The 26,950-nt window shown below is 45.8% G+C and overlaps 8 protein-coding genes and 2 pseudogenes across 11 annotated transcripts; 3 read left to right on the top strand and 7 right to left on the bottom strand.

Moving 5' to 3' along the window:
* Positions 1-89: 89 nt before the first annotated feature.
* On the bottom strand, positions 90-1,444 carry LOC116650078 (uncharacterized; annotated as a pseudogene).
* Positions 1,445-5,700: 4,256 nt separating this feature from the next.
* LOC6622395 (glutathione S-transferase 1-like) lies at positions 5,701-6,549 on the bottom strand. Its single transcript, XM_002046367.4, has one exon. The coding sequence runs from the start codon at positions 6,450-6,452 to the stop codon at positions 5,793-5,795; it is 660 nt and encodes a 219-aa protein (XP_002046403.1). The 5' UTR covers positions 6,453-6,549; the 3' UTR covers positions 5,701-5,792.
* Positions 6,550-7,329: 780 nt separating this feature from the next.
* Positions 7,330-9,004, top strand: LOC116650136 (ras-related protein Rab-43-like). The gene is made up of 4 exons (XM_032433453.2): positions 7,330-7,703; positions 7,787-7,871; positions 8,048-8,304; positions 8,373-9,004. The coding sequence occupies exons 1-4, from the start codon at positions 7,491-7,493 to the stop codon at positions 8,478-8,480; spliced, it is 663 nt and encodes a 220-aa protein (XP_032289344.2). The 5' UTR covers positions 7,330-7,490; the 3' UTR covers positions 8,481-9,004.
* Positions 9,005-9,160: 156 nt separating this feature from the next.
* Positions 9,161-10,246, bottom strand: LOC116650144 (ADP-ribosylation factor-like protein 5A). The gene has a single exon (XM_032433462.2). It carries the CDS (start codon positions 9,767-9,769, stop codon positions 9,230-9,232), a length of 540 nt encoding a protein of 179 aa, XP_032289353.1. The 5' UTR covers positions 9,770-10,246; the 3' UTR covers positions 9,161-9,229.
* A 522-nt stretch (positions 10,247-10,768) lies between these two features.
* Positions 10,769-15,052, bottom strand: LOC6624033 (structure-specific endonuclease subunit SLX4-like). 2 transcript variants are annotated; one of them, XM_002046364.4, is made up of 5 exons: positions 14,910-15,052; positions 14,312-14,817; positions 13,310-14,257; positions 13,154-13,198; positions 10,769-13,092 (listed from the first exon to the last, which is right to left on the bottom strand). In XM_002046364.4, exons 1-5 carry the CDS (start codon positions 14,972-14,974, stop codon positions 11,195-11,197), a joined length of 3,462 nt encoding a protein of 1,153 aa, XP_002046400.1. In that variant the 5' UTR covers positions 14,975-15,052; the 3' UTR covers positions 10,769-11,194. The 2 variants fall into 2 exon arrangements, with proteins under 2 accessions (XP_002046400.1, XP_015031092.2); XM_015175606.3 differs by having other exon boundaries at positions 12,953-13,092; positions 13,154-13,193.
* Positions 14,843-15,490, bottom strand: LOC6624376 (uncharacterized). The gene is made up of 2 exons (XM_002046363.4): positions 15,227-15,490; positions 14,843-15,163 (listed from the first exon to the last, which is right to left on the bottom strand). The coding sequence occupies exons 1-2, from the start codon at positions 15,349-15,351 to the stop codon at positions 14,995-14,997; spliced, it is 294 nt and encodes a 97-aa protein (XP_002046399.1). The 5' UTR covers positions 15,352-15,490; the 3' UTR covers positions 14,843-14,994.
* Positions 15,491-15,672: 182 nt separating this feature from the next.
* On the top strand, positions 15,673-18,248 carry LOC116650124 (lysosomal dipeptide transporter MFSD1 pseudogene; annotated as a pseudogene). 2 transcript variants are annotated; one of them, XR_011417089.1, is made up of 2 exons: positions 15,673-15,809; positions 16,385-18,248. The product of XR_011417089.1 is annotated as a lysosomal dipeptide transporter MFSD1 pseudogene, transcript variant X2 (transcript). The 2 variants fall into 2 exon arrangements; XR_011417088.1 differs by having other exon boundaries at positions 15,707-15,865.
* Positions 18,249-18,984: 736 nt separating this feature from the next.
* On the bottom strand, positions 18,985-21,745 carry LOC116650100 (RINT1-like protein). The gene is made up of 5 exons (XM_032433441.2): positions 21,483-21,745; positions 20,595-21,422; positions 20,306-20,531; positions 19,459-20,248; positions 18,985-19,396 (listed from the first exon to the last, which is right to left on the bottom strand). The coding sequence occupies exons 1-5, from the start codon at positions 21,621-21,623 to the stop codon at positions 19,210-19,212; spliced, it is 2,172 nt and encodes a 723-aa protein (XP_032289332.1). The 5' UTR covers positions 21,624-21,745; the 3' UTR covers positions 18,985-19,209.
* A 202-nt stretch (positions 21,746-21,947) lies between these two features.
* LOC6624323 (uncharacterized) lies at positions 21,948-24,307 on the top strand. The gene is made up of 4 exons (XM_002046360.4): positions 21,948-22,169; positions 22,258-22,815; positions 22,875-23,428; positions 23,484-24,307. The coding sequence occupies exons 1-4, from the start codon at positions 22,037-22,039 to the stop codon at positions 24,231-24,233; spliced, it is 1,995 nt and encodes a 664-aa protein (XP_002046396.1). The 5' UTR covers positions 21,948-22,036; the 3' UTR covers positions 24,234-24,307.
* On the bottom strand, positions 24,253-25,366 carry LOC116650141 (uncharacterized protein F13E9.13, mitochondrial-like). Its single transcript, XM_032433457.2, has 3 exons — positions 25,210-25,366; positions 25,050-25,132; positions 24,253-24,986 (listed from the first exon to the last, which is right to left on the bottom strand). Exons 1-3 carry the CDS (start codon positions 25,283-25,285, stop codon positions 24,318-24,320), a joined length of 828 nt encoding a protein of 275 aa, XP_032289348.1. The 5' UTR covers positions 25,286-25,366; the 3' UTR covers positions 24,253-24,317.
* Between the last annotated feature and the right edge of the window lie 1,584 nt (positions 25,367-26,950).

The following is a 26,950-nucleotide window of genomic DNA, read 5'->3' as shown; positions in this document are numbered from 1 at the left end:
AACAGCTAGAAAGTTAACAACGCCTACAGCTAACAATAAATAGTTACAGCAGAATAATCATATCATAATAATAATAATAATAATAATAAATAAAATAAATTAGTGTATGTTAATTACAAGCAAATGACTTTCAATGTGCACTCATATTATTCGGCTTAAACTAGACGAGTTGGCGCGATTTTCACATATAGACCGCATTGCCATTGAGCTCCAGGTGGTCCAATTGCTGCTCCAGCTGCTGCTGCTCCTGATCCTGCTCGGCGCTGTTTGGCAGCAGCACCGCCTGCTGCTCCTGATACTCCCCCACAGGGGGGTCGTTGTCGTTGTCGTCGTTGTTTTGTCTCTCGTCGTTGTCGTTGCCGCCTGTGCGCTGTATTTGTTGGCCAGCGCCTTGAATATGCTCTTGGGCAGGCCTTGTAGTAGGGAAAACATTCGCCCGGCGCCTGTTTGCCCTCGCCCACGCGCTGGGCGCGCACATACTCGGGTATTAGCTCCGCAAACGGCGATTTAGTTACCCTATGCAAAGAGAAATAAAGTCAGAAAAGACGGGTGAAGGCGCTTCAGAAAGACCCTTCTTTCGTTTGGTGACTCTAAAACTGTACTACCAAAGAAATGCCCCTTAAACTGTCAATTCTGGAAAATATCGTATGTAAATTGCGGGATTCGAAAGATATTCCAGCTCATAAGTGGCAGATAGAAATTCCCAAGAATCTGATTAACTGCGTCTGGCGACTCTAAGACTGTAAGCCCAACACAAAGACTTTCAAACTGTAATTATTGTTGGTGAGTTTGCGGGGCAGCGGGTAGAGGGAATCTCCAATAAACTCGCCAGCTGGAAGCCTTGGATAGATTTGACAATGCTGGAGGATTACTTATAATGTGACTCTAAAACTGCAAGCCTAAAGCAGTGCATTTCAAACAGTGACTTCAAGAAATCTAGATTTAAGCGATTGTTTTCTGTAATCTTCCTGGGATCGGAAACCAATAAGCCCCATTTCACGCTCTAAACAGAGTATAAGCAATTATATAAGTATTATAAAACTCACGTTAGAAACAGCTTGGTCATCTCGCCGAAGACGCCAAACTTGTCCAGGCTGCGTGAGTGCATCTCGCAAATGGTGCGCAACAGACACGCCTTCCCATCCATGCCAAAGGTGGCCAGAAAGTCCTCGACGACGCCATAGAGCAGGACACGTTCGCCGCCATGGAAGATGTGCTTCAGGCCAGCGGGCAGCTCCGGATACTGCAGCATATCCTCCACCCTAAAGGGTTTGCTGTCATCCTGCGTGCTGCTCAGATCACGTTTGCGGCGCTGCACATGCAGATAACGGGACACGTACTCGCCGACCATTTGGCCCGCGCCATGGCCAAAGGAGCGCGCGAAGAAGGGCAGATCGCCCAAAGGATTCTGATTGTCGGTCAAGCCGCGCTTGTCGAAGTCACTGAAATTGATATCATTTTTTTTATTCAACCTCTTTTTTGTTGGTGAAACTTTTGCGACTCACTCGTGACGGGAAAACTGATGGTCAGATTGGAGAAGAAGCCCTCGGGCGGATGTCGCACCAAAGGCATCGCAATTGTTGGCGTAAATGTCAGCGAGGTGCCCGGCGGGCAGCGCCAAGCGGCCATCGTCCGTGATCCAAACGAGACGCTTCTTGCGTATGTGCGCCGCACTCGCATGCGCAGTCGAGTCTAATTGCGGTTGGGCCTCCGCATCCGCCAGCAGCGGCGCCTCATGCATGGCCGCAGCTGTCCAAAGGCAAATTAGCAACAGCAGCAGCAGCTGCAGTTGCAGCTGCAGCTGTGGCTGTGGCAGCGGCAGCAAACGCAGGCGGCGGCACATACGCATGCTGCGTAATCAAGAGAATAGAAGAAAACGAAAGACTTAGACAACGAACTGGCCGCAATATGAATTATTTAACTGTTGTATAACCGCAACATAAACAGCATACATTCTGCTGCCAAGAACTAAATAACCAGCAACAGCTCAATGGCAACTGGTTTTTTTTGGCAGAATGCCCGTTCGCCCTGTTAACCAGTTTGGGAAAGCTTCGATTCGAAGCGTGGCTAATGTTTAAGCACCGTTAACAGCAGATTCTGATTGCAAGCAACAATTGCAGCTAAACAAATGCGATATCAATGCTGATGCTGCTTCTTCTTCTTCATCTTCTGCGCAGTGAAAGCATCCAAAGAAATGGATATATCATTCTAGACATTTGGCCAAGCTGCCTAGTTTCACTCAAAGGAGCTGAAGAAACATGCCACAAATGGAACACTTTATTAAACGGCCTGCCCGCCCCCTCCCCCTTCTCCTTCCTTCTCCTTCAACCACTTTAACACCATATTTGCGTTCAATTTCACGTTCACGACGCACTTTTACCTTGAGCTCTGGCACAAATATGTTGTTCTTGTTGTTGTTGTGATGATGCAACCTGGCCGCACAGCCGGTTGCACGGATTCTGGCAAGCTGTTCGGCACATCGAATGCATTAGAGCGCAGGCTAAATTCTAATGCACTTTCCCAGAGCCTATCATTTCAAAGGCCAACTGGTTCTAACCAGCTACTAACTGGCTCAAACATGATTTAGTCTTAGCTGCCGGGCAAAACATAAATTTTGCCAAGAAGAATGCGGCCGCTGCAAGGGTTTTTCTCTAGTCTCAAAGTTTCACCCCAAAAAAAAAAATGTAGTAGAAAAACCAAAAATTGAATTTGCATTTGAAACACAAAAGAAAAAAGCAGACAGACAGACAGACAACATGACAGGCGCAATGACAGGGGGGCCTGCTCAAACATTTAGACCATAATTAGCTGCCAGTGCAACAGGTGCAACATCTGAGCCTGAAAGAGAAACTGGGTCAGAATCGGTTGCAATTGCTGGGCGCATTTTAATTTCACAGCTCAAGAATTCGTTTTGTGTCATGTGGTGTCTATGAAATAAGTAAGAGTGCTCCAGGCGAGAGTGCATGACTAACAGATACCCTGCATGGCTATACAATTCGGGCTCTTAACAGAAATCAAAGCTATTTGCCTCAAACAAAAAATTGTTTATGCTTTATCTTTGGGTTCGAACCGGCGCTCTAACTTTAGGTTCAACTCGTGCAACTGCATATACAAATCCAGTTTTTGGTTCAATTCTTGGCTTGTCAAATGAAATCGTCCCTTGGGTTCGAACCTGCAAGTTCTACTAATTAGAGCTGCAAACAACAACTAAATGATAGTCGATGTCATAGAGAGATCGAGGCACTGATGCACACGAATAGATGCCAGAAGATAGTCGGATAGATTTAGTTTAATGACCTGATCGAGAGCTTATACAATTTATAGACAGATGAAGCCAGGCCTGCTGCCTAGTTTGCAGATTCGCACTACCAAAATATACCCTATTCGAAGCACTTTCAATTAGTACAGGGTATGGCTGATCGCACTCGACTAGCTGCCGCTCGTTGACAATGACAGACGCGTCGGCCCGTGGCAGTGAACTTGTTAAGGATAGTTTTTGATTTCTATATAGCAAATCAGAGCAACGCCTCCGGCAACAAACAGTGGCACGCAACAGATGTCAGTCTGGCATGCAGCCAAGCGGCGAGCGGCGAGTGAAGAGTGAAAAGATTTGTAGCTTATGGCGAATTAGCGCAAGCGTTAATTGCAATTGAGGCGACATATACGAACATATTTTGTTTCCTGTTACACAGAAATGCAATCAGCAGGCAATTTAATGCAGCGACAACAACAATTAAAACAACAATAAAACGAGTCGATAAACAGAATTTTCGGCGACAAAATCGAAAATGAAATTGAAATTTGGGTTAACAGGTTGAGTGCAGGCAAAAAAACTTTATGGAAATTAAAATTTATCAACAAAAGTTAAAAAAAAATAAGTAAAAAGAAGAGCAATGAGCACGCATATTGCTTGGCAGGCAAGTTCGTGTCCTAAGTCTTTTGTTTTATTGCATTGCAATATCGGCGCGGGCTCGCGTCTGGCGCTGCATATTTAATTAGAAATAAAAATACATTTTTTTGGGAAAGGCAATTGGGCAAAGGAAAGTGCAAGTGATGTCCACACACAAATATACATACATATATATACATATATATATATAGTCAGTCTTGCTGCGTGATGCGCATGTGAAAATTGGCGCTGATATCAAGCCGCAGAAATCAATCAAATTGAAACAAAAAAAAAAAAAAAAAAAAACAATTTAGTGTAGAAAGTCTGTTTTGTTAGCAAATTGTTTTGTGTGTCGTGTGTAATTTATTTGGCTGCCTGCACTTTGGCTGCTTACATAAGTCGTTGCCTTATCGGCAGATCTTAGTGGAACGTTTGGCTGCTCCTTGACCCAATTGCGGCTGCAGACGCGGGCACAGTTTTCTAGTCTTTGTTTATATGCCTTAGGGTCTTGGTTTTGGCTCATGAAATTCTCGACACGATTTTTTGTCACTATTTTTTTGTTTTTTGTTGCCAGCACGCCAACGCACGTTTTTGTTTGTGTCCTTAGCTGTAAACGTTTTGATTAGCCAGACACAGCGAGTGGCAGCAACCGCGCGCGCAAACGTTTCAAATTCAACTAAAACGGCCAACGGCTGAGCCAAACGATAAAAAGCCGCCACGACAATGCACGACTCAACGATGGAACGACGCGGGCGGACGAGACATTGGCAGAAGCTACCCAAAAGCCAAAAGCGACAAACCAGTATGAAAGACATGGACTTAACCAAGGCATAGATTGGCTGCCTGCCTTTGGCTTTAACTATGTGTGTTTGATTTCCTCTTGGCCAAAAAAAAAATACTGACAGACAGACATGAGCTATGCTCTGGCTGGGCGTGCTAGGAAGTGCTGTGAGTCATAGTCCTCCAAAGATGTGGGTCGCGGCGCCAAAAAAAAAAAAAACAAAAAAAAAAACGGCTCCAAGAGCAAATTAGTTTCACTTCGTTTCTTGGTTCTTGGCCCGGCCTTGTTCAACTTTCCATGCGAATCGAATGCGACAGTGCGTACAACCTATGCGGTTTTCCAATCCACTTGGTCATCAAGGCGTTTGGCCAGTTGTCCAATTGGCCAAGAACATGTTTTCTGCAGATGCGACAGCTTCCGTTGCGTTTATGAAAGTGAGTCTAGAAGTCTGACAATTGGGTTTCGGCTTGAAACTGGGTCAAGGTTCTGCATATGGTAAGAAGAAATCAAAATTTCTTTGGCGAAAATGCCAATGAAAATATTTTCGAACTTAATCAATATTTATTTACAGCTTAATTAAGACGATTTTGTAGTTTAAATGGCGCCATCAGTAAGTACGTGGTGAAAATTTATTGAGCCACATGTAAATACAATAAATCGTTATCAGAGGGCCACAAGTACGTGCTGTTCGCATTAATGAAGCGTCGCCAGTTGACAATTGACATAATTTCGCACACAGTCAATCGCTTTCCATTTGTTATTGCCTCATTTAAATAAGCCGCAATCCATTTTCGATCAGCTTGCATAATGTCGTAGGCCTCAAAACGTTTACAGCGTGCGCGAGACTCATTCAAATTTTAACGTCTGCCCATTAGTGCTGCCAGACAGCGCAAAGTTAGTGCTGCGCAACAGCGCAGCTGCGTTAAGTTTAAACGTCTGCACAGTATTGCGGCGCAGTGCTGCCAGACAGCGCAAAGTTAGTGCTGCACAACAAAGCGACCCGTTGTTTACGATAAAAAGCTAAGCGACGCATTGTTATCGATAATTTATTAGATATATATAAGTGCCATATAAAATATATATGTGGGTACAGTTGTATGTATGTATGCAATAATGATCAATTTAGACAATTGTAAAAACGTCTTTTAGAATGTTGATGTACTTTTCAGCACCCTCGTTATTTGCCTCCTGATAATAGGGCAGCTCACTCAGACGTGCCAGCCAGGCAATAATCTTTGGATACTTCTCCGGATCGATAGGCAGCATGGCGGGCAACGAGGAGGCCGTTGCCGCACAGCAGAAATCGGCAATGGTCAAGGTATCACCGGTCACATAGGGATTATCGCCTAGGAACTTCTCCAGATGTGTGTAGCCATCGATTATGTTGTCGATCTTCTCCTGGGGCACCTCAGATACCTGCTTATAGAAGTATGGCACACATATGTTCCTCAGAGACATGAAGAGCACACTGGCATCGAAATATAGACGCTGCTCCAAATGCGCCCTCTTCACCAGATCCTTTGGATACAGCTCATCCGACTTGCCATACTTATCCACCAGATAGCAGCATATGGCATGTGAGTCCCAAATCAAAGTTCCGTCGTCATCCAACAAGGGCACAGTGTGCTGCGGATTCTTCTTCAGAAATTCCTCGGTCTTATGCTCGCCAGCAAGTAGATCAACATTCTTGTACTCATAGGGCAAGTCCAGGGCCCGAAGTGTCAGCAAACAGGCACGCACTGGAGGACTAATGTCAATGCCATAGAGCACTATATTCGACATGGCGAGACAATAATTGGGAACACACAAAACAGAACACAAAACAATCAACAATTGCAATCGGGGCGTTGCCGGCTACTGTTTGTGGCAGTGCAACTTTTGGGGCTTCATATATGCCGGTCGAGCTTTTTATAGAGCTCTCGGACCGTCCATAGGGCGCTATGTGCTATGAGAGAGCTTTTCAAGCCGCACTCAGTAAATTAATTGAAATAAACAAAATTGTTGCCTATGTACACTCAACTAGTAAGTCATTCGAAACCCAGCTGCAAAACTCATTTAATAAACAATTAAAGTATATACTGTGAAATTCCACTTAAATAAAACTTGTATATATTTTTAGCTACACTCAACTTCTGTTTGAAGAATATCTCATTACTAGTGTAATATCTTATCAGTAAACGCATTAACTAAACCAAAAAGATAAGGCAATACAAATGAATGAATATTTGCAGGGCGAACCAACAATAATCGCAATATGCCGGCCATGAGATCAGGCCAATTAATTTTTATTCAAAGCATTTGCAATTAATTGCATTCAAAATGTAAATAAAAGCGCGCCCAAGAAAAACAGTGTTGCCAAATGCTGTCTGGGCAGTACTGCATAATGTCACCAACTAGCACACACCTGCAAGCAGCGAAACGGGAATAAACACAGTTGCGAAACATAAAATACCCTGCAATGCATATAACAGCATGCAAAATGTTAAATATAGCTAAATTAAATATAAATAAAATGCATGTAACTGTGAAAAGTATGCAAATAAAGTGTTAACTTAATATTATTAGCAGCAAATATTTGGGCATTTAAGACATTTAAGACGCCAGCAATTTTGCAACTTACCCGAATTCCCACGAAGCGATATACCCACTGCAGCAATGTTGACAGGGCATAACAACACAGTCTTTGTGCAACGCATTTTCTTTACTATCAACCAATTAAAACAGAAAATTGAACATTTTCCATGCCAAACAATAACTAATTGCACAACAGCCCCAACCAGCAGACACTGTAGGTGCCGCAACGCCTCGTCGCTGGACAAAATGACGGCGCGCAATCCCCAAACATTGATGGCGCTGCCCAGCGAGGAGAATTTCGATTTTCTGTTCAAGATCGTGCTAATCGGGGACTGTTGCACGGGCAAAACATCCATATTGCAGCGCTTCAAGACGGGCAACTATGTGGAGCGGCACGGTAACACAATTGGCGTCGATTTCTCAATGAAAACCATTGAGGTTGAGGGCAAACAAGTCAAGGTAAATCTTTGACGAAAATGCCAATGTCACACACACACACACACACACAGATTGGGTTAAATGTTGTTGTTTCATTGTTGTAGCTACAAATCTGGGATACTGCCGGCCAGGAGCGCTTTCGCACCATCACCCAGAGCTATTATCGTGCCAACAATGGCGTCATAATTGGTGAGTAAACCCACCAAACGGTTACGCTCCGCGGTAAACGTTATCATGACCCGCGCGCCTTCCGTCATGGCCCGTTCAGGCGATAAGGCGTTGTGATTTTAATGGCCATGCCGTGGCACATTCGCCGTGCACTCTTATCAGAATGCCTATTAATAATGTGCTTGTCTTTACAACAGTTTACGACATCACAAAGCGATCGACATTCGCCAATTTACAGAAATGGATTGAGGAGGTGCGCAGATATACGGCATCCAATGTGCTGATCATATTGATTGGCAATAAATGTGATCTCGAGGCGGAGCGTGAGGTGGACTTTGAGGAGGCGCGCCAAATGTGTCAATATATACCTGAAATTCTGTTCGTTATGGAAACATCCGCCAAGGAGAACACCAATGTGGAGGACGCCTTTCGCTGTCTGGCCACCGAACTGAAGGTCTGCTGCACACTAATCCTTGCCGCTATTTGTCCATTTTATTAACATGCTAATTATCCTTGTGACAGCACCAACACGATGCCAGCAGCGTGCAGGAGAATCTGGACGACAACACCGTGCAGCTGGGCCAGAGTAAGCCGCTCAAGAGTTGCAGCAGCTCGTGCAATCTCACATAGACATCTCCAATCGATTTGGTTTTCGTTCTCTTTTTTCACTTTTATTTTGTGATCATATTTTCGTGTGGCTATAATTTAGTATTTATATATATATTTATATATACACATATATATTTATATATATGTTTTAATCTTGAAACTGTTAATTGTTTTGTGTGCAAACTTAATTTATTCATTTAACATACATACAAACATTCATATTTATATTTATTTTGGTGGCTAGAGTACAAAACAATCTCACACATCAAATGCAAAACGAATTAACAACGTCAATTACAAATTAATGCATTAATGTTCAGTTCGTAACAGTAAAAATACGTCCAATTCTGTATGTGTAACGAGACAATTTTTTTTTGGAAATAAACTTGTTTATTTTATAAATTTATAATGGAAGTAATTAATTGGCTGCTTAGATCGTTAACATTAGCATTATCTTAGTACACACATATGAACCAATATATATATATTTTATATTTTACTGAGGACTTTCAACATAAATCTCTGTGTGTGTGTGTGTGTGTGTGTAAACAAAGGCAGGAGTCTTTAAACTAAAGCACTGTAAAAAACATTGGCTTGGCTTTCTCAACAATCGCAACGCTTACAGATTTCGTTCGTATAATTAGATATATATATATATATATATAGATATAGATATATATATATGTCTTTACATGTTACAATTATATCAAAATTGATTTATTTGTCTAAATTAATTAACTATAAACTAGCGGCGTCCGTGTGTGTGTCTGTCATTTGTTCTTAATGCGCTGCGCAACCCATTCGAGTCCCTGATACAATCCCTCGCCGGTCAGCGCACAGCACGCCTGGATGTGCCACTGGTGCTTCTTGATGGAGGTCAGGTCCAGTTGGCGGGAGATTTCTGCGGCGGACATTGCGCCCTTCAGATCCTGCTTGTTGGCATAGACCAGCAGGCTGGCTTTGCTCAGGTCCTCGTGCTGTAGCATGCGATAGAGCTCCTCTCGTGTGACGGCCAAACGTTCCCGATCCGTCGAATCGATGACCATAATGACCAGCTCTGTGTTGGTATAGTATGTGCTCCAGGCGGCGCGCAAACTCTGCTGCCCGCCCAGATCCCATACCAGAAAGTGTATATTACGCCAGACGACCTCCTCAACATTGGAGCCAATCGTTGGACTGGTATGGACCACTTCGTTCATCAGAAACTGGTACAGTATTGTTGTTTTGCCCGCATTGTCGAGGCCAACCATTACCAGTTTGTGCTCCTCGTTGCCAAACATACGCCACAGCCGTGACAATAACAGGCCCATTTGAAATTTGTTGTTAGTTTTCGCGCGCGGGTGTGTGGAACGAACGTATTACTTGTTAATTGGTCACCAAAAATCACAATCGCAGGTATCGCAATCTATGCGCATATATGCATATGTATAGATGTCTGTTTCTGTGTACGCGTGTTTGCGCCTGTGTGTGTGTGTGTGTGTGCGTAAGCGTGTGGGTCGTTGTCGTTCACGATGCCTTTGTTGTTGCGCAGCGGAAGGCCAACTGTAAATTATGCACTCACACTCAGCTCGTCTGGTACGCACCACCACAACAGACGCTGCACTTGGCCGTTTGTGAAATTAATTATTATTGGCTATTTTTATCACTGGGCAGACACTTGTTGTTATTGTTATTGTGATTGCACGTAGATTTAGTAGTAGGCTTTGCTTCAGATTTTGTGTTGAAACAAAAAAAAAAAACTTGCTCACGATTTCAGCTAGAGATGTGCACACCATATCGATATATCGTTATGGCGATGCTGCGATATTTATAGCATAGCCAACAATCGATAACTCCTTCAAATGGCACTGCTAACAACGATCGTTTTAAGATGTTTCTGATATAAACATGTTTTATTTTTGGAAAAAATTTGATTGTTTGATAAATGTGGAATAGCCTAAAAACAAATTTCGCTAAGGTAGCTACATCATCAGAGCGACAGTCGTCTTTTAAGAGACGACCAACAATAGCTAAAGAAATATTTTTGAATTCGCAACGCTCAAAAACCGTTCCTTTAACCCATGTTGTCCACACTTTTTGTAACGTATCTTTCATTTTGAAAGCCGACATATATACTTTAATATATTTTTTCAGTTAGAGCTTTGACATATTGTATAGAGCTTTAATAACTTCTGAACAGCTTCGAGAATAATTTCAAAAAAAAAATTTCAAGTTTTCAGCTTACGTATTGTTAATAAAATGGATGTCCTCGAAACATTCCTAACGTGCTACCAGTTCCTGACGGATCCCATAACAGATCTAGATCTGGATCTGGAGTTAACTGACAAAATTGCCGAAAAATGTGAAGAATTTTTGAAAAGAAAGCAACCGGTTAAGCCGCGTTTTGTCAACATCGATAAATATACCAAAAATGAATTAGTTATGATGGACGAGCTGATACCCTCGCCGAACGTAGACCACATTTTGGAGTTGGCCATCGATGGGTTAATTGGCGACATTCACTTTTAAGTTACAGCAACCAAATTTACGTATATTTCAAATTGCAAAAAAAGTGTATAGAAAAAAATTAATCGTTTCATAATTACAAAGAGCCCAAAATAAAGCCCAATTAACATTTAAAAAATATGAATAAGAAAAAATTACAACAGAGAATCTAATAAATGTAGCACTCAAGAATCACTAAACATTCCCATATTTTACAAATCTTAAAAAAGAGCAGGGTACAAATGCGTCGACTAGGGCTTTGCGTAGGGCCTTCTAGACTTCGGCTTCCGGATGTGCCGCTGGGCCTGTTTCTGGGGCGGCGCCAGCTCGTAACGGAATATTATGCAGCGTCTGTCGAAGAAACTCTTGAGTTCCTTGGGCTCATAGCGCTGGCCCAGCTGCTTAAGATACAGATAGATCTCCTGCAGATCGATGGGCTCAAAATGGAGCACACGCTCGTGCAGGTCGGGATTGGCACAGAGCAAATTGTGCCAGGCTATGTGCAGCGGCAGCAGCGGCTGCGGCGTCTTCTTCGAGACATTTGTCTGCAGCACAAAGCACTCGAAGTCGTCGCACAGCGCCGGCGGCGCATCTTGCGAGTAGCGCAGCAGCTCTGCTCCGGCGGCGTCGCGAAATTTGAGAGCCGCTTTTGGCTCCGCTTCGTCGCTGCTGGCGAGTCGCAGCCGCCCGTTGTCAGATTTGCCAGTGCCGGCGTTGATGGGCGTGGATTTGGAGCGCGGCATGGCCACTGGCTCGGTCATGGTCACTGGCTCGGGCAGCATAATCGGATGCGTTTGATTGTATATGTATTCCAGCAATTTGACAGCCTGTTTGCGTTTTAGCGGCTTGATGCCACAATTGTACAGCTGCTGCAGCAGCTCCGCATCGCTTAGATGCACAAAATCCGGTTTGGGTGTGCGACAGACGCGCACCTCGTACACCTGACCATTGAGCTCCAATTGCTCCCAGGAAGCTGCTCCCTTGGCCGGACTGGGCGGCTCCACAGCTGCGGCTGGCGGTGGCAAGCTCTCCGCATTGATCTCGCCCCTAAGCAGTTGATCCAGTCCACTTGGCATAGTGTCTATTGTTCCATCTTTGCTGCTGTTTTGGAACACCAGACGATCAAAATCATCCAGTTCATCGGCTGGCTCCGAGATATCGTTCAGCAGCTCTTTAAATTTATGGGTGCAGCTGCTGGAGTAGCGTTTTATTGGTACCTCCGGCGGGGTCTCCAAAAAGGATGCGTCCGTCCAGTCTATTGGCACTTGGCACGCCTTGTCCGGCGAACTCTGCAGCTGGGAGAGCGTAAAGGGCTGCGAGATGGCTGCGTCCAGTATGCCAAACTCGGCGCGTTCTTTGCTCAGAGCACTTTTGTTGGGCGAACGCGAATTGCAGGATTTGTTTGAGGGCGTGGGTGAAGCATCCAAGTAGGCATCCAAGTCCTCCACAGTCTTGAAGAACGGCACGCTTTTGATTCTTGTTAAAGGCAAACTTTTGCTATCATCGAGTGCCTCGCGACATGTTTTGTCCGCCTTCCAAATGGAATAATTGATTTCCTCATCGGAGAGCAGAACATTATCCTCCTCGTTATCCTCATCGCCGCTGTCTTGGGTCAAATCAATGCTCGCATCCGAGTGACTTAAGGGCAAGGCAGAGGAGTTGCATCGCCGGCTCAGCGGACTCTTGAAACTCTGCTCCAGTTGAGCGGCCTGTCCGGGCGACTGTGTTAGGCTGCAGCTGCGCTGGAATGCATCTCGTGTGCTGTCCAATTGGCTAAAGTTGAGTACTGAGTCCTGGAAAGCATGTGAAGTTGTGGCCATGTTGCACGATGAGCTGGGATTTGTTTTGGCGGAGTCATTTCTGCTCATGTTAAGGCACTCGTTCTTCAGCTGGGACTGATCCCTCAAACTGCGCTCAAAGACTGCCTCATCCCGAGCTGTTTGATAGGCGTACTTTGCATATAACTCATCAGAAATTTCACAATCCGCCGCCTGGCCGCATAAATCCTGCTCCAATACATCGACATCTTCATCGAAATCTATGATTGGACTCTGCGGAAAGATGTGCTGCTCGAAAAGGGATTTACTTGAAGTGTTTTCGGGTGAATCTTGCTCTGCGGTCAAGTCTATAAAGCTTGCTTGAGAGGATGCTACAAAGGGCATAAAGGATTTATTTTGTGCACTTTGAGGAATTATCGAGAGAGTGCTCACCTTGAAGACTTCTACGCTCCGCTTTAACATCGTGGACAATCTTCACTGAAAGCAAGAGATTCTTTTTTAGTCAGTTATTAATAATTTTCTTAAGTCTAGTTAAGTTAAGCTTCGGCAAACCCAAAGATAAATGTTATTGTTCTTGTTTTCCTTTACCTTCATCGCTGGAGTACAGCTCATAGCTGTTCATATCGGTCGAGCTTATATTCCTGTAGACCTTTAAGGAAAGGTTTTGCATCTCAAGAGCAGCCGCCGTGCTGCACGTGGCAGGCGTTTCACTCGCCGGCTCATCATCATCTGAATCCGCAAAGAGATCGGGTGAAATGCAGCGTGTGCTTTGCGTGGGTAGGCTCAGCATAGCTGAGGTACTGGGTTGCAGGTTCTCCTTTTCACTGTGCATCTCCTGCTGTGGCATCATTCTGGCACGCTTATCGGGCGGCTCTTTCAGCGGAGAATCGCTGCTTAATGAGATTTGCACTTGATCAACCGGCAATTGGTTGTTGTCATCTGCTTTATCAGCTGCCATTTGGTTAGCTTGCTGCACAAGATTGTCAGCCAACATTTGACTAACATCCTGTATCATATTATCGGCCACCAGTTTTTCCAGCTCATCCAACTCCTCCTCCACTGCACTGGCACCAAAATGCGCCTCCAGCTCTGCGTAGACCTGCTGCAATTGCTGCTGCCGGCGCTGACTCGCTGCGCTGGGTCGCTTGGGCGACAGATCGCGTCCCTGTATGGCCGACCAGCTCTTCAGCAAGTGATGTGCCGGCGTGCGACTAACTTCTATTAAATCCTGCACATAATATGCACTCAAATTCGTTAGAGGTTCGGCGCTGGGCTCGTGGGTGATGCGTCGCTCAGCGGAAGCTGCCAATTGCAACAGACGCTCGCTGATCAGTTCGAAGGACGGCTGATCCTCAGCGCTGGGCAGCTGGGTGCGCACCTGTTGCGCCATCAGAGCAGCCACCTGGGTCTGCAGCTTTTTCTGCTGCGCCTCCGGATTGCGCAAGGTGAGCGGCGTAAATTTATTGGCCCATTTGCAGCGTTTGCCGCGCTTGCCCGTCGCACCAGGCAACGCAGCAATGGAGAACAGGTTGTAATCTGCAAGAGCTGACAAATTAGAGTCTATCGTAGGGCTGCTCTACTGGAACTCACCCTCCTTGGCAGCTGTGCGAAAGCCGTACTTTTGCAGCTTGCGGCGTACATTCTCTGTGGACTGATTCGCTTTGTCATCGAGCAAATCAACCACTTCCTCGCGCTCGTCCTCGGTGTCTTCCAGTCGCAATCGGCCATGTTTCTCTGCCTCCGATTTGGACAGCACTAGCGCCATTTCAATGTCATCGGGACTAAAGTTATCCGCCATGCAATGCTGCGCCGTGACCTCCGCAAAGAGCTGCTCATTACGCAGAAAGTCGCTGATGCTGGGCTGCTTCTTGCCACGTCCAGCGCGTGCCCTTCGCTGTGGGGCACTGGCTTTTAGCTTGGGCGCCTTTTTTGGCTTGGCCACATCTTTGCTGGGCTCAACGTCGCGTGCTTTTTTGCTCCTAGGCTCCGCCAAAAGACTCTCCGGCTCAGCAGCTGCGGAACTGCTGGAACTCTCCTGTGTATTGAAATATTCGGACAGTGTCATGGGCGCTGTGGCCTTGCTGCTGCGCGTGGAGCTTTAAGTGGCAAAATAAACGAGAGTTTTAGTAAAAGTCGAACATTTTATTAGTTAATAACTAACTAAAACACAATTAAGTGAAGCTCCTACCGCAGCTTTGTGTTCGCGGGTTGTTGTAGTTTCTTAAAGTTTGCACGGCGTGTTTGTCTGTCCATTATTTATGTTGTTGTTGTTGTTAGCGTTCCGTGCGCAATTTCTCGCCCTCCTCGATGGCTTCTCGAATGAACTTTGCGGGCCGTGGCGCAGAGAAGTCGAACAATGCGTGGCGATCTTTTTCCTGCTCGGTGACTGTCAGCAGTTCCTTGCACAACCGCTCGTTGGCAATGCGTTGCATGGGCGTCAGGCTAGACAAATGGATTCAATTGTTGATCAACAATGACGCAGAGTTCCCTTCACCCTTCACTCACCACCAAATCCCGAAAAGCACCGAACCGGCGGCAAGTAGAGCGTATGCAAAACGATTGCGATATGTAAATGACGGTGTGCCGTGTGTGCGTCTGGGTTTACGCTTGCTTGTATCAATTGATGCCATTACCGTGCTGCCCAGCTGTCTCTCTATATCGCGATTATATAATTAAATACATTTTTTGTGCGACAATAAACAACCAAACAACAGTCAAACTATGAAACTCTAGCTGACCAGGGCTGCACAAATACAAACTTGGAATCACAGGCTCAATACTAGTTTTTATAACTTACAAAGCTGACAACCACTTCTAAAGTTGATATGCTATGTATTTTTCTTTGATTTACTAGTTTTTTCTACTTAAAAAAGCTATTAATTTCTATAAGAGCTGCTTACTGAAGAAATGTGTTTCATGCAACCCTGGCTGTTACCTAAAAATACCCGCACTGGTAACGATTACGTTATGGAATGAGTAATTAACGTTAATTAGCGCACAGCGTAGGAGAGAAATCAAAATCGAATTTAGTTTTATTTGAACGCTAATAAAGTTCAGGTGCTACAACGGCCGCTGTTGTGCCGTGCAAGTGAGTCGTGTGCATTTAAAAAAAAATACAAAAACACACACGCTGTAACTGTAGCTGTAAGTGGACTGTGAAATCTTTGATAAGGCAATGTAACAAAAACTAATGCGTAAACTACTACGCAGGCGAAACAGCATCTCGAAACGATAGACAAAGAGTACAGAGTACAGTAAACAATATAACGAATGAGATAACAAGTAAAGCAGACAAAGCAAAAGAGTTGGAAGAAAAACACGCACACATATACGCAATTGCAATGTTGTATGTTGTGCATGTGTGCGTGTGTGTGTGTGCGTGTGTGTGGTACCAGATACAACTGTAGTTGTTTACCCTGGTGTAAGGGTATTTAAATTCTGTTATGCAGTGTGTAACGCAAGGGACTCCAAATGCTTATATATATATTCTGGTTCAGCAGCAACTTTTACTATATAAATAAAATCTTATCAGCATCGAAGCACTATATGAAATAGTTTCTAGAGCAATAAACGATTAGAGATTCAATCATAGCACAATAATGTTATAGGGTATTTAAACGTCGATGTTATAAAAATAATTTTTGATTTTTGTTTCTTTTGCAGAAATAAGCGAAATACGAAAACAAATTCGATATCAATATATTATAAAAAAAACAGAAAATAAACGCCCTTTTGCTGCGGGTCAGAGACGGCCATTATTTATCCATTCAGTGCAAGTGTGTCCAGTGAGCCGTTTGGTCATGGCTCGCGAAGATGAAGAGCGCATTGTGGACAACGAGGAGTCGGCCCAGCCCGAGGAGGCCACAGCGACGAGCCCCAGTCGCGGACGCGAGGACAATGAGCTGGCGCTGCCAACGGGCGGCTGTTGTATGCCGTCGAGCACCTGTCATCGCTTCCAGGCGCTGGTCTTTATGTGCCTGCTCGGCTTTGGCTCGTACTTTTGCTACGACAATCCCGGCGCACTGCAGACGGTCTTCAAAAAGGAACTGGACCTGAGTTCGACCCAATTTACGCTTATCTATTCCATCTACTCGTGGCCCAATGTCGTCTTGTGCTTTCTGGGCGGCTTCCTGATCGATCGCCTGTTCGGCATACGTCTGGGCACGATTATCTATATGCTCATACTGCTGGTGGGTCAGCTGATCTTTGCCAGCGGCGCCATTATCGACACCTTCTGGCTGATGATACTCGGCCGCTTCATCTTTGGCATTGGCGCCGAATCGCTGGCCGTCGCCCAGAACAGCTATGCGGTGCTCTGGTTCAAGGGCAAGGAGCTGAACATGGTGTTCGGCCTGCAGCTGTCGGTGGCACGTTTCGGCAGCACGGTCAACTTTTGGGTAATGCAGCCCATCTATGATTATGTGAGCAAGTTCTATGAGAGCTATCGTGCCCTTGGCGTTGTCCTGCTGCTGGCCACGCTCACCTGCGTCATGTCGCTGCTCTGCGCTCTGATACTCGGCTGGATGGATAAGCGGGCGGAGCGCATAATGCAGCGGAACAATAATCCGTCGGGCGAGATACCCAAACTGACGGATGTCTTCACGTTCAAGGCGCCCTTCTGGATGGTCTCCCTGATCTGTGTGGCCTACTATGTGGCCATCTTTCCGTTTATTGCGCTCGGCCAGAAGTTCTTCATGGATCGCTTTGGCTATACGGCCGCGCAGGCGAACACCGTCGACTCGCTGGTCTATCTAATTGCGGCTGTGTCCTCGCCCATCTTTGGCTTCATCATCGACAAGCTGGGTCGCAATGTCACCTGGGTGATGAATGCCACGATTACGACAATTGGCGCACATGCGCTGCTCACGTTCACCCAGCTGAATCCGTATGTGGGCATGACCATTATGGGCCTCTCCTATTCCATGCTGGCCGCCAGCCTGTGGCCCTTGGTTGCGCTCATCATACCCGAATATCAGCTGGGCACCGCCTACGGATTTTGTCAGTCCGTACAGAATCTCGGCCTGGCTGTCATCACAATTGTCGCCGGCATCATAGCCGATCAAAGCGACGGCGATCATACCTGGGTGCAGCTATTCTTCATGGGCTGGCTGACCATAGCGCTGATTGCGACCGGCGTCATCTGGGCCTACGATAAGAAGCATCGCGGCAATCTCAACATGACGCCGGCACAGCGTGCAATCTTTGTCAACTCGGCCAACTATCAGAATTTTGAATAATCCCCAAGCATGTTGAATGTTATTCCATATGGAAAGTGAGCTCCATGCGGGCCCTATCAAATTTTTACGATTATGTTATGGCTGAGTAGTAGATGAAAGATCTTTGAGACAATGTGATGAGCGGCCCATCGAGTCGCATAATTGGTATTTACTAACTGGAATTGTTTACAAACACACACACACACACACACACCTACACACACATATACACACATATATATATATGTATATTAATTTTATGCTATGTATTTTTAGAGCAATTTATTATTAATACAATTACTGCATGTTTATTTTCTTCGTGTACATGTTTTACGGATTTTAAATATTGAAAGCAAAAAAAAACTCGCGTTTAAGCAAAATGTTTAACAAAAAAATCATTGATATTCCATTAAATGTCTTTAATTCAATGTTTATATAGATTCATAATGAAATAAAGCCTCGAAAACTCACAATTTTAATGACTTTTTTTTTCTAGCTTTGCGTAATTAACAAGTTTTGCAGCAGATGCTTTCCGAGAAATAAGTAAATATGTTTGTTTGTTTTTTTTTTTGGAATTTTTAGCAAGCTTTGATAAGGGGTTGGTAATAAAATATGCATTATATAGCGGAGATTTTATAGCCTTGTGGATCTTTGACATGCAATCCATTTAACTGAATTTTCAGTTGATTGTGCCCAGGATGATGTAGTCCATACTCCACTCATGCTGGAGGCAGGCTGAAGATGGGATTTAGCTTAAAACAAACAAGTTCCTATGGGAGCAGGCTGATATAGTAAAAAAAAAACATATAAATATATCTGTTCTTCAAGTAAATCCTTTTCAATAACTAAGTTATCATTGCAGCCATATGATAGAGGGCAACAATCTTAAAAGGAGCTTCCCATAGGCTTATGAACCTGCTAGGAAAAGCAGTTTTCCATACAGAAATCACTTGACTATCGATGGACCGTTGGACATTAGGCTGACCTATGGAAAGTTTCTTGAAGATAGTCTACAAATCAGACAGAAACAAAGCGACGACCCAGCAATTGATAGTGCTCACAAAATGCATATACTTTATATTCTAATGCGCGATTATAATACGCTCTGCGAGCGTACAATTGTTAAACATAGCCCATTTCTTAAAACTAGCTACAGCTGGGCGCCCGCATGCCAAGTCTCTTGGAGTGCGACCCAATTCTGAAATAGTCAATATAAATACGGCGACATTTTTGGCCGATCCGATCACAATGATTGCCACGCTTGCGTTTATTTCAAAACATTTTAATGTCTGTGCGTCGCTCGAGCACCTCGATGCATTGTCTGCTGTCCAAACCGAGCACGCGCAGTTCATGCAGCGGCTTCGTCTTCTCCTCCGCCGTTTGGCCGCCGCGCAGCGTTTCGAGCAGCAACAAAGCGGTGCCCCGCGCCGCCGTCAGCAATTTGCCAGCGTCATGAATTCTAATTGAATGATAAACAATATGAATATGATATTTAGCTAAAGTCGAGCCGTTGTGACTCACCGCTTGAAGAGCAGCTCGGGCCGCCGCGTGTATTGGCCGAAGAGCGCAAAGAGCAGCGTCATGTCGTAGTTGAATTGAGCGGCGCCAGCGGGCGAGAATTTGGTGTTCAACACCATGTTCTCCAGCATAAAGTCATCGATCTGCTGAGCCATCAGGCGCAGCGTCTGATTGAACAGATTGGCGGACAGCTCACGCTCCAGATTGTGCAGCAGCGTGACCAAAACCTGAAACATTTCGCCGCCGCTGGGCGAAAGTATGAAGGGCTCCCGACTGTTCTGCTCGGGCATGGTCGGCCAGGCATCGTGGCGATAGTTCATTGACTTGGCCTTCATCTCGTTGACCGCCTTGTTGGCCAGGTTCTTCATTAGCTGGCGGGCCCAGTGCTCCAGCTCGGCCACGGCCGGCTCAAACACCGAATTTATTTCGCTGGCATGCGGCCCGGCGAGCGCCGCATGCAAATGCAAATAATGCACATTTTCACCCCATTCACGCAGCACCATTATCAAATAGTTGATGGCATTCAGCACGGGCAGGCTGGCCAGTGCGCCGCTGCTGTGCAGCTGCACCAAGCGCCGCCGGAAGCTGTCGATTAGCTCCAGTTGCAGCTGCAGAAACTGCAACTGATGTCCGGGCTGGATGAGCGCATAATAACGATCCTTGATGGCGTCCAGCAGGCGCATAAACTGATCGGCACATTTGGGTATTTTCAAGTCGTCCTCGTAGGTGTTTGGATCGATCAGCTGGAACGGCGTCTCCGCCTGCAGTATCTGATCCATTTTCTGAGCACAAACTGGTTGGAATAAGAAGTTGAGTCTAATTTCTAAGCTTTTATGGTATTCCCGCTTACATTGCTCCTCCAGCGCAATCCAGCGCAGCAAGTACATGGGCTGTGTGAGCACGGAGATGGCGCTGGGAAAGCTGGCCGGATAGCCAAAGGTTTCACGCAGCTCCGATTCGAAGGCCAGCGTTTCGTCCAGTAGATGCGCAAACAGATGCTCATCCTGTGCAATTTGTTCAATATCCGCCGCCAGCTTCTCAATGGTCAGCTGCACCAGGCCGCGCATGAACTCCAGCTGCAATGGGTAAGCATTTAGCATATGGTCTACAGGTAGATCTTGGTCTCACAGCCAACTTACTCGGAGATTATAGTCCAGCCTGCCGGCTTTCATGGCCGCCGGCTGAAACGTTTTGCCCACAAAGAAATGCGTTTCCTTGCCCCAGTTGAGTATCTGTGTGTAGAACCATTCGGGCTTGTCCAATCGATTCGTTTGCCGCGTGCCCGTAAAATGGAACATGAAACGCTGTCGATAAGGCGCCAACAGCAGCTTCACCACCTGGCTAATGGGCGGGCAAACAATGCTGGGCGTTATGCTCTGCAGTGGCGCATGCTCCTCCGCTGGCGACTTGATAAGGAACATATATTCGGCAAGGAGTTGCGCCTTGGCAGTGTCCCGGCTGGGGGAATAGTTAAGCGGCTGCTGTTCCAGGTGCGCCCAGCGCATGGCCTTTAGCACAGCCTCAAATTCGCTGGAGAGCCGCTGCATGAGCTGCTTGTGCCAGTAGATGGCTGTGGCTTCCGCGTAGGATTTAAGCGAGCGCGCCTGCACGGCCTGCAGGCGACCCACTACACTGTGCTCGCAGTCGTTGCCCTCGTAGAGGGTCAGATAGATGTTGACCAGCTTGGCCTCGTCCTTGCCATTGATGGCGCCGCTCAGCGCGGCGCTGATCTCCTGTATGTCCTGCACCAGGCGCAAATACTGCGTCACATTCTGCAGCTGACGCACCTGCTGCAGATCCTCGGCCACGCCCAGCAGCGCCGGCTGGCATTCCTCCAGCTTGAGCTTCAGCTTCGCACTGAATTGCTTCAGTTTCTCCAGCTCAAAGTCAATGCTCTCGCAGACCTGCTGCTGGCATTGGAATGCCGACTTGTAGCTGGACACGTTCTGCGGCTCCTCATAGTTGAGCTGTAAATATTGAAGCAGTTAGCTGCGCTGTCTCCTGACCCAATCTTTGTATCTACTCACGGTTTGGCTCAACGTATGTAAACGTTCCTTGTAGCTGTCCACGAGCAAAGCGGCGCGATGCAGCTGATTGGCATCTTTGCCAATCTTTTCATTCAGGCGCTCCGCAATGCTCCTTTCCAGTTCACTCAGCTTGGCGTGCATTGTGTGTGGCACATTCAAATAAAAGTCTAAAACATTAATTGGGCTACGAACACGTATAAAAATAATTATTGTTGATGCAGTCACTCTCGAACCATGGCTGCAGTTCCTGATTTCAAAGAGTGAACAAGTAAAAGTTGTTCATTTAGTGATTGTGTGGTTCCACTTGTGGCGTCAACTGGAACTAACGAAATGAACACAGCTCATTCAACTGCCTTGTGGTTTCTTTTTTTTTTTTATAGCTGGTTCTTATTGTACTGCGGCTACTGTTAACGCAGGGTTGCATTACTACAAATAGCGATAAGTCCGTTTGTTGCCGTTCTCAGTGAATGGCAATTTTCAAACACAGCCGCCAGCAGGTGTTGCAGTTGGCGTCGCGTTGCATTAACTTTTCATTGCGGAAAATTTAAGTGAAAATGTTTACGCCGAGACAAAAGAGCCACGCCCAAGGCGCTGCCAGCTCGCCGCATACACCGCTCAGCTTCAGCCGTGAGCTACGTCAGGTTTTGCAGGAGCGAAATCTTCTGACAGCCAAGTCGCGTAAGAAAGGTAAGCGTTGGGCGTGGCTAGGACTCAAAAATGCCTTCGCAGGATGCGTTCGCTTGTTTTTAGCTAACTTGTATTGTTTCCATGACAGTATGCTCTATGCTGGACAGCAACTCGAGCAGCCCCATCGGCTCGCCCAATCCGGACGCAGGCAAACGCATAGGCTTCCGTCTGCAGGCCGTGCAGGAGATCATCACGTCGGAGAAGTCCTATTTGGAGCAGCTGGAGCTGCTGATGACCTACTTTGTGCGTCCGCTCAAGGAGCAGGCCATCATTGATGCCTCCAATCATACGGCGCTGTTTGGACAGATCGAGATGATTCACAACTTGAATGGCGAGTTCCTGCGCGAGCTGGAGGCCAACATGGAGAATGTGGCGCATGCCTTCCTCAAGATGGCCCCATTTTTCAAGCTATATTCCGTGTATGCGTTTGATTATCGCGGCGCTTTGTTCATATTGCAGGATTTGATTAGCAAGAATCCGGTTTTTCGCAAATTTCTGGAGGAGACCGAGAGCCGGCCGGAGGTGCAGCGCAAGCTAAACGCGCTCATGATTGTGCCCATACAGCGTGTGCCACGCTACAAGCTGCTCTTGGAGCAGGTGCTGCTCTACACTAGCCCCGCGGATGCGGACTACAAGCTGCTGAAGGGCAAGCTCCTAATCCTTACAAGCAATTTCTGGTATCTCAATATTCTTTTTTTCTTACAGAATCGGTCAAGGAGATTGAGGCGACGGCCTCGCACATCAATTCCTGCGTGGAGGAGCAGGAGATAACACAGTATTTGATCCATCTACAAAACTCGCTCGTCAATCGCACGCCCAACATTGTGAAGCCCTCGCGTCGGGTCATCAAGGAGGGCATGCTCTACAAGATCACGCACAAGGGTCAGCAGATCAAGCGCTATTGTGTGCTCATGTCGGACATATTCATGTACTGCAAGGTGATCAAGGAGCGCACGCCCAATACCCAGGTGGAGAACTCTCTCGAATGCTGCTGCATTTTTCCGCTCAAGAAATGCAAAGTCTATGAGATGTTGCCCGGCAACTTCAAGCTGACCTGCCAGAGCGATGGCATCATCTTTGGCAGCGATGATCTGCAGGTGGCACGCACCTGGGTGGGCTTCATACGCGATGCCATCGATCTGCATGTGCAGTGCCGCAAAACGTTGCGCAAGGACTCCAGCAAACGGACGCCCATACGCAAGAAGGACATGAAGAAATTTGGCGCCGATTATGTACTGAGTCCCAACAAACGCAAATGCGTGAGTAGCCAATCCTCAAGCAGTGCCAATTGTAGCTAAACTTTGTACTTGACAGGATTACGAGACTGTGTTTCGCAACAAGAATCGCAGCACCGATTCCGAGGAGGAGGCGGATTTGTCAGGCGCTTACCAAACCATTTGCTTTCAGCGCAAGCGCAAGTTTCCCAGCGCTGCACCAAATCCGTCCAAGGTGTCCACAGCAGGCTCGTCGGTGGCTGTCAAGCGTCCAGCGCCGCCGCCGCCCGCAGTGCAGCTGCGTCGTCCACTCAATACAGAGGAGCAGCTGTCCTCCAGCAAAGAGAATCGCATTTCTAGGCTCTACAAAATGATTGCCACCGGCGGCGACAAGGCCGGCAATGTGCGCGGCATACTCAAGCGCAGCAAACCGAATCCAGCCCAGCCGCAGGATACGGATCCTAGCTATGGTTTCGCCAGTCGCTACTCCGATTCCAAGTCCTATTTTCGTGCGCATAACGTGGACAATACCATACCCACGGCCGTTAAGCGCGAGGATCTGTTCGATGCGGAGCTGGGCGAGGGCAACTTTTGTGATGTGCTCTACCCGCTGCGCTCGAGTGGCGGCTGGACAACGCCCGGCCAGATGACGCTGAAATCCAGCCAGGAGGAACATTTGTATGCAGCGCCACAAAAGAAGCGCGTTAAGTTTGACGATACGCTAGATGCGTACGAACAGAAGCCATTTGTATTCCCGAGCAGCTGCAGCAGCGGCAGCAATGCGGGCGCCACAAAAGCTGCTCCCTCGCTACGCGAGCGTATTTATGACTTTTTTGCCAATCTCTTCTAGAATTAGTTTATGCCACATATCATATCACAATTTCAATTCATTTATATACACAATAAAAGCATTTACAATACAAATGGATCAGCTTTACGTCGCCTCTCGCAGCGCACAGATGCTGTGCATAAAGCTCTGCAGCGCCAGCTCGTCGATGTCCTGCTCCCAGTTGCCATCGTGCTTGAAGTGCGAGCCTATGATGACCGCCTGTGCGTCTGGGTAATATTGACTTATGTTCTCCTTGGTCACGCCGGAGCCTATCATGAGCGGCACCTTCAGCTTGCCCGACAGCTCCTGAACATCCTTGTCACTGGCCGCCTTGCCCGTTGCCGCGCCCGTAACGATAATGCCGTCGGTGAGAAAGAATTCTGCGGCCTGCGCCGTTTCCAGCAGGCTGACATCCGCTGTAATTGCATGCGAACTGTGCTTCTTTTTGATATCCGTAAAGATCAGGACATTCTGGGCGTCGATGTGCTTGCGATAGCGCAGCAAATCGCCGGCACACGCATCCGTATAGCCCTCATCGGCCACATGGCCAAAGACGAAGCTCTCGGCACGTATGAACTGCAGCTGGCAGGCCTTGGCTATGGCCAGCGCCTGTTTGTTGCCGCAGGCAACCACCTGGACGCCGCAGGGCGTCTGGCGGGGCATGATGCTGCGCACAGCCTGCGACAGTCGGGTCATGCAGGACACAATCTCAGGGCCCAGCAGACGATCCTGCACATAGGGTATGTCGTGCATATTCTCAATGATCACAGCATCCTGTGGAATAGCAGATATTAGGCTATATGCATTGGTATGCATTTATTGCTTTATTTTGCCTACCACTTTGTGTTTCTTGTACAGCTCCGCCTCGTGCTTGGCCTTCTCAATGCTCTGTTGCCAGTTGCCGGCATAGCGAGGCGTGCCTTGATTTTTGTATTTTGTTCAATTAAAATCAATGCGAAAATGCGTTTGTTTGCTGCTGCATGCGGCACGGCCTTACCTGGCAGCGCATCCACATGTATCATGCCAATAATTTTGCATTTCTGTTCACCAAATATACTAAGAAATCGTTGCATTGCAAGTAAAATAAATTAAAACTAATTTCGGACTAAGGAGCAACAAGTGCGTGAGCGAGATGCACATATATATTAGAGATGAGCTAAGGCGCAACAGCTGTGAACAGTGTTGGGCACAACTATTACTCAACACTACTTTCGGCAGCTGCGGCCAATGGCTTGATGAGGTTTTACAATGCAACCATGCGTTTCTTGCAGCCAGGACTTAAAACAACGCGCAAATAATAGAAAAGCAACAATTAGTAAATAATATTATCTAACTAATAGCGTACAAACATCTGGTACATCAAATTTGCTATACAAATGTAAGGAATTTTGATTACATATGCATGTATTTATATTCTCGACAAGCACAGCGCCTGCGGAGCGTAGAAGTTTACCTAAATTCTATTAAAAAATACCTTTATAAACATTATATTTTTATATTCTGCCAATTACTTTGCATTTATTGCATCAAGCAATTCCATTTTAAGTAACTGTTATTTTTCAACACTTATTGAATGCACTTTTGTACACAGTTGCCATATGAGCTAAATGTGTACCTTATCTGGTACCTAATTGATTCAATGGTACATATACAATATTTACATAAATAGTTATTTACTTATTACTTTTTACTGTTTCTGGGTAACTCTTAAAAGCATTTCAATTAATCTATAAAATAAATATTTTAAAATAAAAAAAAACATGCTTTCATTCCGAACCTAAACCTAAATTGCCACACGTACATGTACACATTCATCAAAAATGGTACACTTAGTTGTAGTTGTTGGTACAAGCTAGTTTTATAAGTGGCAACCATGCATGCGAGCTGCCCACTCGATTATAGAGATCAGTCCAAGCGCAGCCATTTTTAAAGTGAAGTGCTTTTTTCTTGTGTTGCGTTCTTTTGTGAAAATTTATACAGTATGTCAATAAAGTGTTTTGACTAACGAAAAAAAACTAATTTTTTGGGTTTAGTTGAAAATAAATGTACCTAAAAGTGAGAATTTTTTTTCAATTCTAATTTATTTCGATTCTATATTTTTCCTAGAACTTAATGGCAAAAAGAATTGTTAAATAACATTACCCAAACATTTTATAAAATTAAAAAACTAAAAACATTCAAATTTTATGCTGTCAATAAAGTGTTTTTACACGAAACTTTATTACTAAATAACAATGTTAAAAAAACAGGAATATTTTTTTTTAATACTTTGTGTGGCTGCCATTAGCGTCACATACAGCCTGCAATCGCCGTTTCATTGAAACAATAAGGTTTTGTATGTATGTTTCTGGAATCTTCTGCCATTCTTCCAGTACAGCAGCTTTTAAATCAGTTTTTGATTTTGGACTCCGCTTTGCGACTTTTTTTTTCAAATATGACCACACATTTTCTATTGGATTCATATCTGGACTTTGTGGTGGAGTGTCTAACACCTTTCCACAGTTGTACAACAGCCAAACTCTTACCATATGAGCTTTATGCTTCGGGTCATTGTCCTGGTAAAATTTAAAAATTGGCTTATTGTCCTCATAGAATCCAAATTTCTGTGCACTACTGACGAGATGTGTCTGTAAAATGCTCAGATATTGTCTAGCATCCATGGTATTCTCAATGAAGGTCAAATCTCCTACACCCTTGCTCGAAATACACCCCCACACCATCACTGATAGTTTTCCGAA

This window comes from Drosophila virilis, unplaced genomic scaffold, assembly GCF_030788295.1.
Source record: "Drosophila virilis strain 15010-1051.87 unplaced genomic scaffold, Dvir_AGI_RSII-ME tig00000124, whole genome shotgun sequence".
Classification (NCBI taxonomy): Eukaryota; Metazoa; Arthropoda; class Insecta; order Diptera; family Drosophilidae; genus Drosophila; species Drosophila virilis.
This window is presented reverse-complemented; position numbering and strand designations above follow the sequence as displayed.